The sequence below is a fragment of the Rhinolophus hipposideros genome (assembly GCF_964194185.1).
Source record: "Rhinolophus hipposideros genome assembly, chromosome: 7".
In the NCBI taxonomy this organism is placed as follows: domain Eukaryota; kingdom Metazoa; phylum Chordata; class Mammalia; order Chiroptera; family Rhinolophidae; genus Rhinolophus; species Rhinolophus hipposideros.
Window position 1 is genome coordinate 47,539,909 of NC_138053.1, and position 16,149 is coordinate 47,556,057.

Below are 16,149 nucleotides of genomic sequence, written 5' to 3' on the forward strand. Positions count from 1 at the left end.
CATGATTCCCAACCCTGCATAGTTCCTACCTGCATTCTAAGTTTTAGGCTGGAGTGTCTTCTTAGGAGAACCAAGGTCATGTGCGGAACCCTAGTTAGGGAAATGCAGTGTACTTTTTATACTTAAGATCTCTTTAACACAGAAGACATATCAGAGAAGCTTTGGTGAGGATAAAGAGTGAGCCAATCTTCAGTATCTGCTAGGAACTGAAAAAGATTATGGGGAAATCCATATTGAAGAAAGTGGTAGTAAGAAGATTAGTGGTGCTTCCGGAATTTCTAATAAGAAGAGTTTAGGAGATACTGTCTTATTGGAAGGGGGTTTAGGGGACTTGCCTTAAAGCTGTGTTTGCAAAGCAAGCACACTGTTTTTACTTAGCTCAGATGTTTATTTCAAGTGGTACTCAGGAGAGCCAACAGAGGTCTAAATCAAATAAGACAAACCTTGGCACTATAACCAGAAGGGAAAGGGGAGATACTACCAAGATCATCACCCCTACTTCATAGATTGAACTGGGCTCCCTGAGTAGCAAAGTGAATGACAAAAAAAAACGCTTGAATGAAGTGTTCTACCATTTTGACAGGTGTATCCTCTGAACAGTTCTGTGAAAGAGAGGAAAAAAAGCTTATTTTTAAAGACAAAATTGTGACCTAATTTCTGAAAAATGGGAACTATGTTACAAGGTGTTTTTAAATCTGGAAGTTCCAGATAACCTTGTATTCATTATTTCTACATTTATCACATGCAAACTGGCAACAGGCAAGAAGGACCAAGTGTGTTTTCCCTTCTTCATATTGCATCTTTATTTTTTTGTGTGAGTCCCTAACTTGAAACATCACTTTCCCTAACTTGAAACATCACTTTGCTTTCAAGGTAGCTTTGGGGCAATAAACGATCGTATTTATTTTTGTGGGATTCCTAAGAATTCCCTTTTCATTGCCCTGGGTCTATCTATGTAGGTGAGGGGTTGCTTGAAAATGTATTTTGTGCATGTATTTTCTTTTCTTTTTTTTTTATCAAGCCATTGGTGAAAACCTTGTATCACAAGTCGAACAGCACAGACTAGAAACAACTCCTTTTAGAGACCACTGTGGACTCTGTGAGGGAGACGGGGTTTGTGCTGCTAAACATACATTTTGCAGATCGGTTGGCTTCTCAGTTCATAGCATTCAACTCCCTGGCTCCTCAGCAGCTCCTTCTCTTCTGCTGCGTCTCGAGCTTCCAACTGGGGGACGTGGGCTGGAGAGGCGATGAAATCGTAGTGCCGGTCCAGATAGCGGAGGTAGGTGAGCATGTGCAGGGCATAGGCCAGGACCAGCAGCAGGATCAGGGCCGTGGCCAAGCCAATCAGAATGGCTGGTGAGAAGGAAGGGGTGCAGTCTCGGGCCTCAGCGAAGCGTCTGTCCTTGATGGGAAAGCCTTGGATCTGCAAGGGGAAGGAGCAGAGCTGAAGTGACATATTCTCTCTCTTCTGAGATCTTCCCAGTTGAGTTGGGGGTTCTGGACCCCTAATGAGGCAAATTTAAGATATTGTGACCATTTTTTGCTGAATAATTTAAATGCATGATCTAACAAATATGAGTGTGCTTATGGAACAGTGAAACTTAATTTTAAATCAAGACTGACCTAGAAACTCCTCTAGGATATATGATTGTCATCATTAAGAGGCTCACTCATGAAATTCAAGGCTCTTAAATAAAACTTGTTTTCATCGGTTTCTTAGGAATGTTCTTGTTCATCTCCAACCACAACTGCTGAAGTATCTCTAAAATTTGAACGCACTCAAAATTTTGTGTGTTAGTATCAATGTCCCAAAGAGTTTTAAGTCTCAGTTTTTCTGCCTTTGATTCTGTTGACAGGAATTAGACAGAAAAAGTCTTTTAAGGGAAGATATGATTCTCAATGCGGTAGAATGGAAAATAATAAAAGCTCACACCACTTATTGAGGGTTTCTTTTTACGTATCAGACATCGCTTTAATTCATTTAATATTTACTTGTATAAGAGCCTGTAAATTACTATTTTATCCCTACCTTATGCATGGAGACTATGAGGCACAAAAGTTAAGTAACTTGTCCAGAATCACACAGCATTAAGTGTGGTGAAGCAGTAAGTCACACCGCATCAGCGTTACGCCTCAGTTTACTGCCCCAGAACTGCTACTGCGTTCTGTCTCTTCTTCTTCCCATCACCTCTTTATTAGTCGTACTCTACAGACTTGGTACTGTTTTTTGGAAGAGCTGTATATCAACCCCTCCTCCTGTCCTATCCAGAGAACAGAAAAGAAAGCTTTCCCAGATGTGAAGATGAAGTGCTTTAATTACTGGGAACCCGGAGAGGTTCAAATTGACAACTGGCCCAGTATCTAAATACTGTCACAATGAAAGAAACAAGACTACAGAGCAACTACTCTAAACGACAGTAATCATTTGCGGAAGACAGCCCCACGTTTAGCTGGCTTTTAGAAAACAACTCTGTACTGCATCACTTTATCCAGTCACCCAGGTGGATTTAAAGGAATACAACAGAAAATGCAATTATCCATGAGTGTTTTACTGAGAACTCGTTTTTATGACTTAAGTGGGCCGAGTACGGTTTCCCAGAAAATAAGACCTAGCCGGACAATCAGCTCTAATGTGTCTTTTGGAGCAAAAATTAATAAAAGACCCGGTATCATATTACATTATATTATATAAGACCCAGGTTTATATTCATTTTTGCTCCAAAAGACGCAGTAGAGCTGATTGTCTAGCTAGGTCTTATTTTGGGGGAAACACGTAGCACTTTTCCATGCTAAAATGATTGTAGCCACCCATCACGCCATATACCTTAGGGGCCTTTCTCACCCAATTGTCTGGGCTCTAGACTGAATCCAAAACAGATTCTGAAGGAGATTCTTGGCCTGGCTCCTGGGATCCTTGGCCTGCCCCCTTCATGAAAAGGCAAAGTGGCCTCATCTTCAGAGTACTGCCTGAAGAGTCAAGCTCTTAGTTATAAAAAGCTGGCCTCAATTAATGCTGCAAATCAAGCCAAAGAGAATGTCCTCACACTGACTGCCACGTAATTCTTAAAACTTGGTTGAGAACAGTATCTGTGGAGAATGCCTGAAGGGTATGCTGTCCGTCCCTTTTCTGGACTAGAGAGCGCAAGTACAATGTATCCAGCCCACAGGTGTGTTTTGTTTGGCCCAGAGTTCTGAACACCCTGACAACTTCCTGTAAGAATCCAGATTTCTAGCTTCTACTGACAAGTCAAAAGATCCAGCAACATTGGACCGGCATTACCACAAAGCAAAACTCCGCTGGAGTTGAATAACATACGCTCCTTGTGATGCTGGCTACACTTTGCCACAGTCCCCAGCTGGCCTACCTGAGACATCTGAGTGTGCCATGCACGTGACATCACTCACTCCATGCTTTATTTCTGGAGTATGCCAGATCAGCAAAGCAGCCTATGTGGGATGCTGCCTTCTGTATACATCCCTCAGCCACCATCACCTCTCGCTCGGGCTGAGTTTGCATTCTGCCATCTGCTTCCATTAAGGTGTTTTAATAAGGTCCACCTCTGACACCCAATGCTGTGCTCACTGTAGGGCTGCTGTCCAAAATATCGGCACGTGCTGCACAACACTGGGATGGACGTACTTCTCGCAAGCGCATTTTCAGTCGTCTTATGGACCCCATGGACTTGTAACTGGATGATGATTCTTTCTTATGCTGACTGCTCCAAAGCTTCAGAGCCAAGTTACTGAGCCACCCCCAGCCAGGGCGGACAGATGGCCTTGTGGTTTTATATACCAACGTCACCAGTGGCTCTAAGTGCTCTTTTCTTCCTTTGTTTTTCTTAGCCTTATGTCTTCGCCTATTTTGCAAAGTTATCTTTCTTGTAGTATGTCTATAAGTCACCATAAGTCATTTCTGGAACAGGGTGGAGGCATAAATCAGTGAATGCCTCTGTTCTAGTTAGATGAGATTGTGGGTGAATTATTCCTTGTTTTCATTATTACCGCCCCATTGCCCTTCCTGCCTGCCTCTCTTTTAAGGGGCAAGAGAGAGAAATATATATATATATATATATATATATATATATATATATATATATATATATATATGCCTTTGGAGCTAGACAGTCCAGAATTCAAATTCTGCTCTACCATTTACCAGTTATATAATTTTGAAAAATTATGTAATCATTAGAGCTTTAATTACGTCATTTATATAGATGATAATAGCTACCTTGCAGCATTATGATACATTTGGAAGACAAACACATAAAATAACTACCACAGTGCTGACACACAAGAGGGGGCTCACAGTGGTAGTTATTATTTACCCGTGCCTGCCACAGTCCTGGGGTTGCCACATAAATTAGGCTGTGAATTCTTTACATGCATAAGGATATTGAAATTCAAAAATTGAAAATTGAAAAAATGAAGTAATTTGGCCAGGTGGCTGAGAAGTAATCTGGAACCAGGTTTGTTGGGCTCTAAAATCCAAGTTCCTTCCATACCCCAAGCTGCATCTCATCAATACCACACCTCTCCAAGCTTGGGGGAGGCATGTAAATACATATATAAAAATATACTTATTACATATTCAATATATGTAAGTATACATATATACACAGATATGTGAACTTCCATTTATATACGGGAAAGATTGTTAAGTGCCCATAAAAGGGATAAGTGTGACTGCTATGGATTTCAGTGAGTTAGAAGAACAAGTTAAAGCTTTTTTCACAGGTAAACAGGACAGAGGAACTTGACAGATGTCTCTCAGCCTGACATTCTAATGGTGAAAAGAACCTCTTATGCCCCCATGCCTTTCCCCAAATATTTTCAAGAGGATCTTTGAGATATTTTTGACTCCCTGGCTGACAGTTCCATTCCTACGCTAACTGCCAAAGCTGTCACTCACACTACAGATGTACTTCTTATCTGCCCCGATAGGATCACTGCTGCACTCCCTGAAGGAAATAAAATAATTGTCTGATAATTCCTCTCCCTAGAAGGGCCTCTCGCTCTTGGAAGTGTCAGTCACTGGGCTTCAGGCCATGGCTTCATTCCGGCTTAGATTGCTGGCATTCCTCCCTGATAATTATTAGTGACTGCATAAAACTGACTGTGAAAGCAAGAGGGGTGTGGGGTATGCAGGGAGACGAAACTATTCTCTTCCATTTCAGACCTTAGAGGATAAAGAAAAAATTACCAACATTATTTTAAAGGTACCCTCTCCTTTCTTTCCTTTAAACACCTATGTTTCAATCTCAGGTGTTGTCACACAAACATTGAGTTTCCTTGGCACCAAACACACAGGAGCATATGTTTTAGTTTGTTACCTGGAAATCAACAAAAGTGACCTCCCACAGGCTTGACATGTCATCCATGTCACTGGGCAACAAGAGGGCATCATATCGCCGCAGGCTGCTGACTTGCTGGCAGTGGTAGGAATGACTTGTCAGAGCATAGATGCCAGTTGTGTTAAAAGTTGCTTGGATTGAATTATTCAAAATAATCTCGACTCGGTGCAGACTAAACCAGCTCTGCATGGACAACTTGTTGTAACTGGTAAGGGTGAATCTGAAAATGATCATAAAACAGTATTATCCCCAAAGCTCTTTTACATTTGCTGACACACGACGTCCTCTATGAACAGTACAATTGCGCCCTCTTTTGGCAGGTAGTAGAAGTGGCTCCAAGAGAGCCTTTCACTTTGGTTCTGAACAAGAGCTTCCTGCTGAGTGGGAATGAACGCAAATGACAAGGCAGCCCACAAAAGTGAGCAATACAATTCCTACAAAAGGAAAAACACAGGAAGCTCGGCTTATTTCTGGTTTTTTGTTTTGTTTAGTTTAGTTTTTAAGAGAAATACTACTTTTTTTTTTTTTTTAACGAATAACATGCAAAGACTAAAGTGTTTAAAAAAAAAAAAAGTCTATTGCAGTGTTTCTCAAAGTGTGGTCCCAGGACCCCACTATCGAGCATCACCTCGGACTTTGTTTAAAACTGCACTTTTCAGAAACCCTGAGGATAGAATCCTCCAGGAGAATTTGAGGTACAACACTTCTTAGGCCTTTTGTTCTAGAGGGTGATGGATCCTACCCACCTGCAATCCATTTCTTCTTTTATTTTTTTTTCATTATTAGCTCCAGGTGTACAAAACAACATAATGATTAGATATTTACACCCCTCACAAAGTGATAACCCCAACAAGTCTACTACCCATCAGACACTGTATGTAGCTATTGCAATACCATTGACTATATTCCCTATGCTATACTCTACATCTCATGAATATATATATATATATATATATATATATATATATATTTATTTTTCATTATAGTTGACATTCAATATTATTTTATATTAGTTTCAGGTGTTTTTTTTTCTGTTTTAGAGTTAACATTTGATTTTATTTTTGCAAAACGACTGATAAAAACTTAAATGGACATATTATGGAATTAGTTAAATAAATAATGGTCAAAAATAATAGCAATAGCTCTTACTATGTTTCTAGCACCCTTCTATGATTTTTGTGTGTATTTTATTTAATCTCCACTACAACACCATGAGAAAGATAATATTATATCCTCACTTTGCAGGTGAGGAATCTAAGACACAGAGGGGTTAAATAACTTGGCAAGTTCACTGTGAGAGCAAGTATTGGAGCTGGGCTTTGAATCCAGTCTGGTGACCAGAGCTCTTATTCTTAGCCATTGTGGAATGGAATATTCTCCAAACATAAAAACATTATAATATGCATAGGCCATGATCATTTTTCTCACTAAAAATAGAATGTGTGACTGCACAGAAAAATATTCTGGAAGAATAGAGATCAAAATGTTAATAGTGATTACAAATGGTGGTTGGATTATGGGTGATTTTCATTTTTTATAACTCAATTTTTCTGACTTTTCTGTTGTCAATAGACCTATGTTACTTTGTCTTAGTTAGGGCTTCTACAGAAGCAGACTCTGAGATAACAATGTGAATACAGGAAATATTTTTGGAAGGTGATCCCAAATTTATTTGGGTATTTAGTCATTCAAAATATGTAGAACAGAGAGAAGAGAAATAACAAAAGAACGTAAGGCAGCCAGAAATAGCATATTATTAAGCAAGTTTCTACAGTGGGCAAATGGGGCTAAATGCCCATAGGGGACCATGGCAGCCAGAGTAAAACGCATGTCTGAGTTATGTCATCCGAGGGTGAGGGAGCTGGGGTACTTATACACCTCTCTCAGTCACTGGGTGAGGGCTGCTGGGATAGGGAGGGAGGCAGTGGGCCCCTTTGGCCAGTGAAAACCTCTAGACGAGAAAAACTGGCGATTCAAAGTTCAGTTGGTGGACTACAGTGCTCTGAAATGGAAATGTCTGAGGGGATATAGATGGAGTACTGACAGTGTTTGCCACATCATCATCAAAAAAAAAAATCATAAAGCTATTTTCCTTTTGGGAAAAAGGTATGATTTGAATAAAAAATATTCCCCATTCTATATCAAACAGATACATTATGTGTTTAGTCATGTTGTGGTATTCTATTTTTCTTACAAAGTTTCTCTGAAAGGTGACGGCATGCATTTTTCTCTATTATGATCAGTTAAACATTTGTGTCCCATGATGTGTAGGCCGTGTTCTGAGGAGAGAGCTTTCCAAGGTTAAAGGTAGGGAACATTGGGTTAATCAAATTTAGCAAGCGCAACAACCTTTCTAAAGAGCCTACCTTCAAAGAAACGTTAATATACAAATTTACACTGTGAATCTCCAAGAGGAGCACATGGTGTGCAGTCTCTCTCAAACATGTTTGATCACAGAATGGCTCTTCTGGGGAATCTTAGAAATATTTTCACAGAGCAGAAGTATTTCATAGAACCCAGCTAAGGAAAGACTGCCCTAACACATTCTGCTGGTTTTCAAGTAATGTTAAAGGCACAGCTGCTACCTCTACTAAAAGACTGCTCTTATAGGAAAGGAAACATTATATTTTTATAATAATAAAAAAAAAAGTAATGCCTTCAAATTGCTGCCCTCTTCAGGGCAGTTCCTAACTGCTTGGATAAACTACTGTTGGCAGATACATCCTTCCACACAAACACAGAAAAATGTAAGCCTGTGCTGACTGTCTGCTGGGGAACTCAGCTAACAGACACGTTTTCATGATTGTTAAATGATGTGTGATTCACTGTAAGGAGCTGTACAGAAAATAACTTCAAACCAGAGCCTCAGCCCTTGGAGCTTTAAATATATTTTATTCTTTGCTCAGAGGAAAAGGGTAACACATTCTCACATTCATGTGTTCATGCGTTCTCCAGGTCCATAACTGAGGAAACCATAGATGCCTTCATAAAAACCAAAGAAAGCGTTACTAGAGAATCCCATCACATAACGCAACTGACTTTTCAGTGTAATTAGGTAGATGTGACATCTCACATGTCAGTGCCTAGCACATTGTGGGCGCTTGATACTTACATGTTGAATGAATACATTATATGGAGCAAATCTGAACTGCTGAACCTATGATACTCCAAAGTGGTATCCAATACCTACCTTATACCGAGACCTTTGGGATTTTCAGCATCACCGAACTTCAGAGACAACCTAAAAAAAAACAGAAACAATACAGTCTAGCAAAATAAGGATAACCCTTACTTCATACTATCCTCGAAGATTACCTCAAAATTACCTAAATGCAACAAATAAAACTACAAAAGTTATAAAAGAAAAATAGGACAACATTTTTGCAATCATGGGTAGGCAATGGTTTCTTGAAAAAACACAAAAGCGTGAACCATTAAAAAAACGGATAAATTGTACTTTGTTAAATTCAAAAAAGTTTGCTCTTCAAAAGGCACTATTAAGAAAGCAAAAAAGGCAAGCCACAGAATGGCAGAAAGTATTCACAACACATACATAATTAACTTGTATCTGGAATATAATAAATAACACTAACAACTCAGTAAGAAGACAACCTAACTTAAAAATGGTCAAAAGACAATCACTACACAAAGGAAGATATACAAATAGCCAATAAGTACGTGAAAAGATGCTCAGCATCATTAGTCATCAGGAAAATATAAAATAAAACCACTATAAGATACCATGGTATAGTAATCTGAGTTATAAAAACATTTTTAAATACCTACTCTTAAGCTTTTAATATCTATATTTATTGACATTTTCTTGAAATTTAACACGAGATTTCCTCATAGCAATAACCACATTGGTTCCCTTTTAACCCAGTTCTTCTCCCTGGCAACATGAAAAAAGCCAGATATCATCCTGCACATGCTGAGATTTGTAATACAGGCGAGGAACACCAAATTATGAACCCGAGAGTTTATATAGGAGAGAGACAGCAGCCCCCCATCACCTCCTGAGACAGCAGAAACATGTGCCTCCTTAGAGTCAAAAATTTCCCTTGAGAAGAGAAAAAGAAAGAATCCTTGGTACATATCTCAGAATATAAGCAGATGAGTTTCATTAGCCTGGATGCAAATAGTTCTCCACAAAGGAAACAAACAGCTGAGGTCTAATACCACAGTCTGTAAATAAATGTCTCCAAAGGGAAGACCAGAAGCTTCCCTGGGCTTCCAAGCCCTAGAATGTCTCTGTGATCCTAAGCTCATTATTCCTTGACATATGAACACATTCCTCTGAAGTGGGAAGTCTTTTACTAACTCCAAGGCTCATCTTTTAACCCAAGTCCCAGTAAAAGGTGTCCAGAAATTACTAACCACGCAGAAACAGAAAATACAGTCCCACACTGACCATACCAAGTGTTGGTAAGGATATGAAGCAATCGGAACTCTCATAGGGTGCTGTTGGGAAGGTAAACGATAGAACAGCTTCAAAAAACAGTTTGGCAGTTTCTTAAAAAGCTATACACACACACATACTATGCATTCCAGCCTTTCCACCCCTATGTATTTACCGCAGAGAAATGAAAATATGTGTTCCTACAGAGATTTGTACATGAATGCTTATAGCAATTTTATTTGGAAAGTTATCTGAAAACTGGGGGAAGAAACAAATTTCCATCAAGAGGTGAACAGATAATTAAGTTGTGATGTATGCATATGATAAATATCAAAATCATTATGCTAAAGTTAAAGAAGCCAAACTAAAAAGGAGTGCATACTATATGATTATATTTATATAAAATTCTAGAAAATACAAACTTATAACGGTAGAAAGTGAATCAGTGGTTACCTGGAGAGGTGGGAATGGCAGGAGCGATGGTTTACAAAGTGGCACAAGGAAATTTTTGAGGATGATTAAATGTTTGCTCTCTTGAGTGTGGTGATGGTTTCATGGGTGCACACATATGTCAAAGCTGATTAAATTGTACACTTTCAATATGTGCTGTTTAGTATATTTTATTTATATTTCAATAAGGTTAAAAATAGGAATGATAAAGAGCTAAATAAATAATTGAAATGGGAAAACATGAAAAATATAAATGCACAAAGGATGACAATTCTATGAGACATGATAATATATAAAAGTTATAACACCACAGTATACATTATAAAACAAAAGCAGCAAAAGTAGATAGTTATAACATATCTAATTACAAGCGTGAAAAAAACACCACACGGATATAATTTCATTAATTTGTTTCCACTTATCATGAAAGAGAAATGTCAGCGACTGAGCTGAAGTTTATTTTAATACTATTATGGAGGAAAGGTAGGGGGTATTTAAAATAAACCTATAAATATTTTTATTCCCTAACATCATAAGCTTAGCTACCTTAGAAGCACTCATTTACAAACACTTTATAAGCTAATTTACTCAGTAAAGCAAGTTTTTAAAAGGCACTTTCTTTAACAATATTATGGTAGTCTGTTACAAATTACTGAAAATAAAGAAATAAAATGCATTTCTTTAATAGTACTTTATAAATTTGACTGGTCACTTATTCTAACAGAAATTTCTCTAGTTTTTCCAAGGACTTAAAAGGGAATCAATGTGGTTATTGCCAATTGATAGGTACCCATGAACTGGTCCTACAGCTAAGGAACTAAACCCTAAAGCGAAGTGATGCTGAGACTACCCTAATCTCTGCTCCCCTCTACTGATGGAGCAGCTCAATGGCCTCCGTGCTTGTGGTGCTCCAAGAACTTTCTCCAGCCATCCTGGTTTCACTGAAAGCTGTGAACATGCTCTGCTGCAGACTAAAGAACACGAGGCCAGATTTCAACACAGCAAACTGAACGATCATTCAGTGAGACTCTTTCCAGTGCCAAGCACTACACCATAAACTGGAAACTCAAAGAAATAGCACCTAGCGAGTCACTCAAAAAGGAGCTTCTTTTATTCTTCCAACTGCCTTGCCCTCCCAACTTTCAAAATGGATTCTGAATTCTTCAGCCTGGAAGTGCCTAAATTCAAAATACAGACAGATGCTAGGATTATGCTCTATTTGTAGGGCTTTCAGTATTTAAAAAGACTCCTGTTAGCTAATCTGTCTGCCAGCAATTTGCCTTTCCCTGAACATTTTGTTTCCAACTGCTAAAACATGGTCATCTGTTTTTTAATCTGTGCTTTTGACCTTCTGTGGTTACGCCTTATGACTTTCAGGGACTCCCTTTCTGGTTCTTGAGAACAGAAGATTTCCTAACGGCAAAGGCATCTCACTACCCTGTACCATTCTTGGGCATCAGGGACGCACGGTCTCAGCAGCTGGGCCCTGAATGCCTCACATCCTGAGAAGCCTCCCACTCGTCCCCTTGGGTGGGCCCTCCAGAAAGCCTGCCTTCACATTCGCCTGAGCGGGACTCCAGGAAGTAGATCCTGCACACTCAGTTCTTGTCCTGAGTACAATTCCCGGCAGGTGACCAAGAAGAAAAAAGTCAGGTCCCACACAATCATTAATGGGTTCATCACAAAAACCAAAGCTTCCCTAGGCCTCTTCACCAGGTAACTAGACACTATTTTACTCTAGTTAGCATTAGCATGTTAGGAAGGTAATCAACTACTTCGAGTAGCACTTGACAAGTTCTCCCAGTTCTCATGCATAAGTTTCCTTGTTTGATTTTCCCAGCCGTATGAGATAGGGCCGAGAGAGGAGGTAAAATGTCATGGTTAAAGACGTTTTAGACCCCAGCTCTATTACCGTACAAGCTGTATGATCTTAGCAAGTTGTCTGACCTCTAAAAGCCTTGACTTCCTCACCTGGGACATGGGTAATAATAGCGCCCGTGACTCAGGGACTTATTCACAATAGCATTGTGAGGAATAACAGACCTTGTGCCTGTGAAGTCTTGCATGGTACCGGCTCACAGTAGGTGCTCAAGGCCTATTAACTAAAATGATAGATGCCAGAAGCTTTTCAGTTTCATATAGTCCCATTCATTTATTTTAGCATTTACTTCCTGGCCTTTGGAGTCAAATTCATAAAATGTTCTTTGAACCCAAGGTCCATAAGTTTAGTACCTATGTTTTTTTCTATGCAGTTTATTGTTTCAGGTCTTTGATCCATTTTGAGTTAATTTTGGTACATGGTGACAGATAGCAGTCCAGTTTCATTCTTTTGCACATGGCTATCCAATTCTCCCAGCACCATTTATTGAAGAGGCTGTCTTTTCTCCATTATGTTTTTTGCTTCTTTGTCAAAAATTATCTGTCCTTATTTATGTGGGTTTATTTCTGGATTCTCAATGCTATTCCATTGGTCTGTGTGTCTGCTTTTCTGAAATCAATGTAACTTTACTAACAACTGTCATTCCAATAAACTTTAATTTTTAAAAAATGATAGATGCCATCATCTCCATCTCACAGATGATGACTCTACGGTGGTTCCAGCTTGTATAATCACAAAGCTCACTGGCAGAACTGGGACTAGAAGCCAAGTTTTCATGCTTTCTGTCTCTGGGCTCCCAATCATCAAGGATCTAACACCCAGCAAAAAGCTGTGGTACCCTGATCTTCCCCACAAATATTCTGGGATCAGGATAAATGGAATCAAGGGTGGTCAGTCAGCTATGGACAGGCAAGATGATCCCCAGGCAATCAGCTTCTCTCTGCACAGCTGACCACAAATAAAGCACCCTGTAGGGAATTAATTAGAGCCTGAGGAAAAAATCCTGAGTTCTCAGCAGTGCTGGAGTCTCTTTGATAGCTGTGCTGTAACAGAATAAACAAATCTGGGAGAACTCTGGGTGCGTTTGCTTACAATTCCCTAATTCCCTAACAAGAGATAGTTATCCTGCATAACAAAATAGTAAAACTTGTAATATAACTTGCAAGTTTATATTAATATAATCCATTTTTACCCATCATCAAGAATTTTTAAATGAGAAGTTCAGAAATAAAAAAGTATTTCCAGCCAAAGCATACAAATATAAAAAGAATACACACACACACACACACACACACACACAGTACACACACATACCAGTATGTTGTGGTTTATACAAAGCATTCTGCCCATCTAAACCAGGCCAGAACAGAATCTTCCAAAAGCCTCCATTATACCAGCAAATGTTGAAACCAAGGAGGTTTACAGAAAGTAAGTGGGACATGCCAGACTTCCTCCCACTGGACCAAAACAAATACAAGCAAAAAACTTCTCTTGGACAACTGAAAAGCAAAGAAAGGCATTGGAAACTGATTTCCTCTTCTAAAGGGATATTTGTTTAATTTGCTTATCTCAAGTCGAAAGTAATTATTCTAACCATTTTGAAACACGTAAAAAAATACTCTGAAATTTGGACAAAGGTATATTTGCGCATTTGCAAATATTGTTCCACAACTTCTGAACACTCCCTAGAATCAAACATCTGCCCTGACTAAAGTCAGCCATCTCTGTTTCACCCACTAGAATATGTATGACTCTACTCTGTGATATATAATTTGCTCCCTGGTGGACAAAAGTACTTTGACACCTCACATTGGAATTGATAACACACCTGGAATCCTTTTCTCTTTCTCAGAATGAGTTTGAGAACCTTCAGTTCCAGAGCCTGATTTTCCACCAGGTATTGTAACAATCAGCTAAAGTGATCTGAAGAAAATTACTGGGGGGAAAAAAATAACAAAATTTTAAAAATTAATTTCTGACTTATTCTTCCATTTTAGACATTAAACATTTCCTCAAAGATGTGTGTCTGAGTCATGTACAAAAGAGCATACTGTTTTTTTTTCTGACATGACAGAAAGTTGGACCATCCAGTTAATAGACTAAAATGGCCCCAAGGGCTTCCTCTAGCAAAATGGTCAACTTACTTGGCACTTTCTTCACTGCAATTTGAGTCATGAAGATCCACTGTTGCCTTCTGGCCAAAATCTTCATCTGTAAGGTCCAGCCAGGTCTGGTTCTTAAATTTAATTGTTATTCTTTTGGTCCAGAAGAGAATACAGGGAATTCCACCCATGGAGACATTAATGGGGCTATGATGGCTGAAAGCATTCCAAGGTTTTTTTTCTAAATGTTCTTGTCTGCTCAGATTGTAGTAGAAGGCCTAATTAACCAAGTAAATAAGATTTAAGAGATAAATTAGTTTCCATAGTACAAAAGACTTCTTGGAAGTAAAAGGTCTAATTCACAACCTGTTGAAACTCTGATCTCTCTAGCTCCAGAGTCCATGCTATTGTGGGGCAAAGAAGATGAGTGGACCAGATCATAACAAGCCTAAAATGATAGGTATACCTGAAAGGCACATAAACCCAGTTTCACAACACACCCAAAATGGGAAAGGCCAAATTGTAAAAAACAAACAAACAAACAAAAAAACAACTTTGCAAATACCATCAATATAGACTTTAAAAAGTCACTGCTGAGGGACGAAAGAGGGGATGAATTGGTGGAGCACAGCAGGTTTTTAGGACCTTGAAAACTATTATTCTATATAACACTGTAGTATTATATGCTATAGAATTCCGTGTAATACTCATCAATTTGTTAAATTTCATAAAATGTACAACACAAGGGTGAATCCTAACGTAAACTATGGACTTTTGTTAATCATAATGTATCAATATTGGCTCCTCAATTTTAACAAATGTACCACACTAACACAAGATGTTAAATATAGGAGAAATTGGAGTGTTAGGGATTGAAGGGGTACGTGGGAACCTTCTATGCTTCTTGTTCAATTTTTATGTAAACCTATAACTACTCAAAAAAACAATAAAATCTATTTTTTAAAAATGCACCATGTCATGAAACTAATGGTAGTGATCTTGTCAGAAAATAATATCTTAAGATTTCAAATAATGCAGGACTTTAAGTAAAAAAATTAACATTCTAAACAAAGGAAACAGGAGGTTTTTAGAAATCAAGCATAATTCTCCATCCCATCAATGTCCAACAGAACATTCTACAATATTGCATATGTTCTTATCCGCAGTGTCCAATGCAGTAGCCACTGACTCTATGTGGCTATTGTGCCCTGGAAATGTGGCCAGTGTGACTAAGAAGCTTCATTTTCAATTTTACTTAACATTATTTCATTTGAATTTCAATTTAAATAGCCACAAGTGGCTAGTGGCTACTGTCTTGGATAGTAGCACCAGGTCATTTCATATACATAAACTAGCAAGGTATTCTAACATCGTTCCACATCTTAGGAAACCTTTGCTGATTTCCAGGAAGCCTGAGACAATGCACTTCAGTACCTAACTCTGGAGGTCACAAAGGCAGGCCTGTACCTGAAAGAAGATCCACTTATCTAGATCAACTATTCCATACCAGTTACTCCGGTGTATACAAATGAAAGAGAAATTTAATAGGCAGCGGCAATCCACGCTTGACAGTAAACCAAAGATAAAGTGGTACGACAGTAATCCTGCTTGGAAAGCAACGAAAGTAAAACTTAATATTGTAATGAAAATTTACAAGAGCAAGTGAAACTTTAGTATTTTCCTCAACTATAAGATTACCATGATACACTTCCCCACCCAAAGTTCAAGCAAGAATTTTATTTATTAATAGAATCATTTATATTTTCACAGTGGCTCTGACCTGATTGATATGTGTTTTAAATTTTTTGAAATACAATCTAGCTTCCTAACATATTCATACCTGTGTGATTGGTACTGTGAAATTCTGGATTGGTTTCATATCTCCATTATTCTGTTGATCTGTAAAACAAATGACATGAGTACAAAGGGTAAATGTTATCGATAGATTAGTGTCATTCAGTG

The 16,149-nt window shown here is 38.6% G+C and overlaps 1 protein-coding gene across 1 annotated transcript; it reads right to left on the reverse strand.

Annotated features, from left to right (window-relative positions):
• Positions 1-908: 908 nt before the first annotated feature.
• Positions 909-16,063, reverse strand: LOC308499839 (V-type proton ATPase subunit S1-like protein). The gene is made up of 5 exons (XM_081053704.1): positions 16,028-16,063; positions 14,230-14,465; positions 8,548-8,598; positions 5,337-5,577; positions 909-1,426 (listed from the first exon to the last, which is right to left on the reverse strand). Exons 2-5 carry the CDS (start codon positions 14,376-14,378, stop codon positions 1,124-1,126), a joined length of 744 nt encoding a protein of 247 aa, XP_080909830.1. The 5' UTR covers positions 14,379-14,465; positions 16,028-16,063; the 3' UTR covers positions 909-1,123.
• Positions 16,064-16,149: the final 86 nt, after the last annotated feature.

Coding starts and splice junctions, on each gene's coding strand:
- LOC308499839 (XM_081053704.1), bottom strand. CDS start 14,378: ATGGGTGGAATTCCCTGTATTCTCTTCTGGACCAAAAGAATAACAATT. Junction 8,599..14,229: donor TGCAGTGAAGAAAGTGCCAA/GTAAGTTGACCA, acceptor GTTTTTTTTTAG/GTTGTCTCTGAAGTTCGGTG. Junction 5,578..8,547: donor CCCAAAGGTCTCGGTATAAG/GTAGGTATTGGA, acceptor GATCATTTTCAG/ATTCACCCTTACCAGTTACA.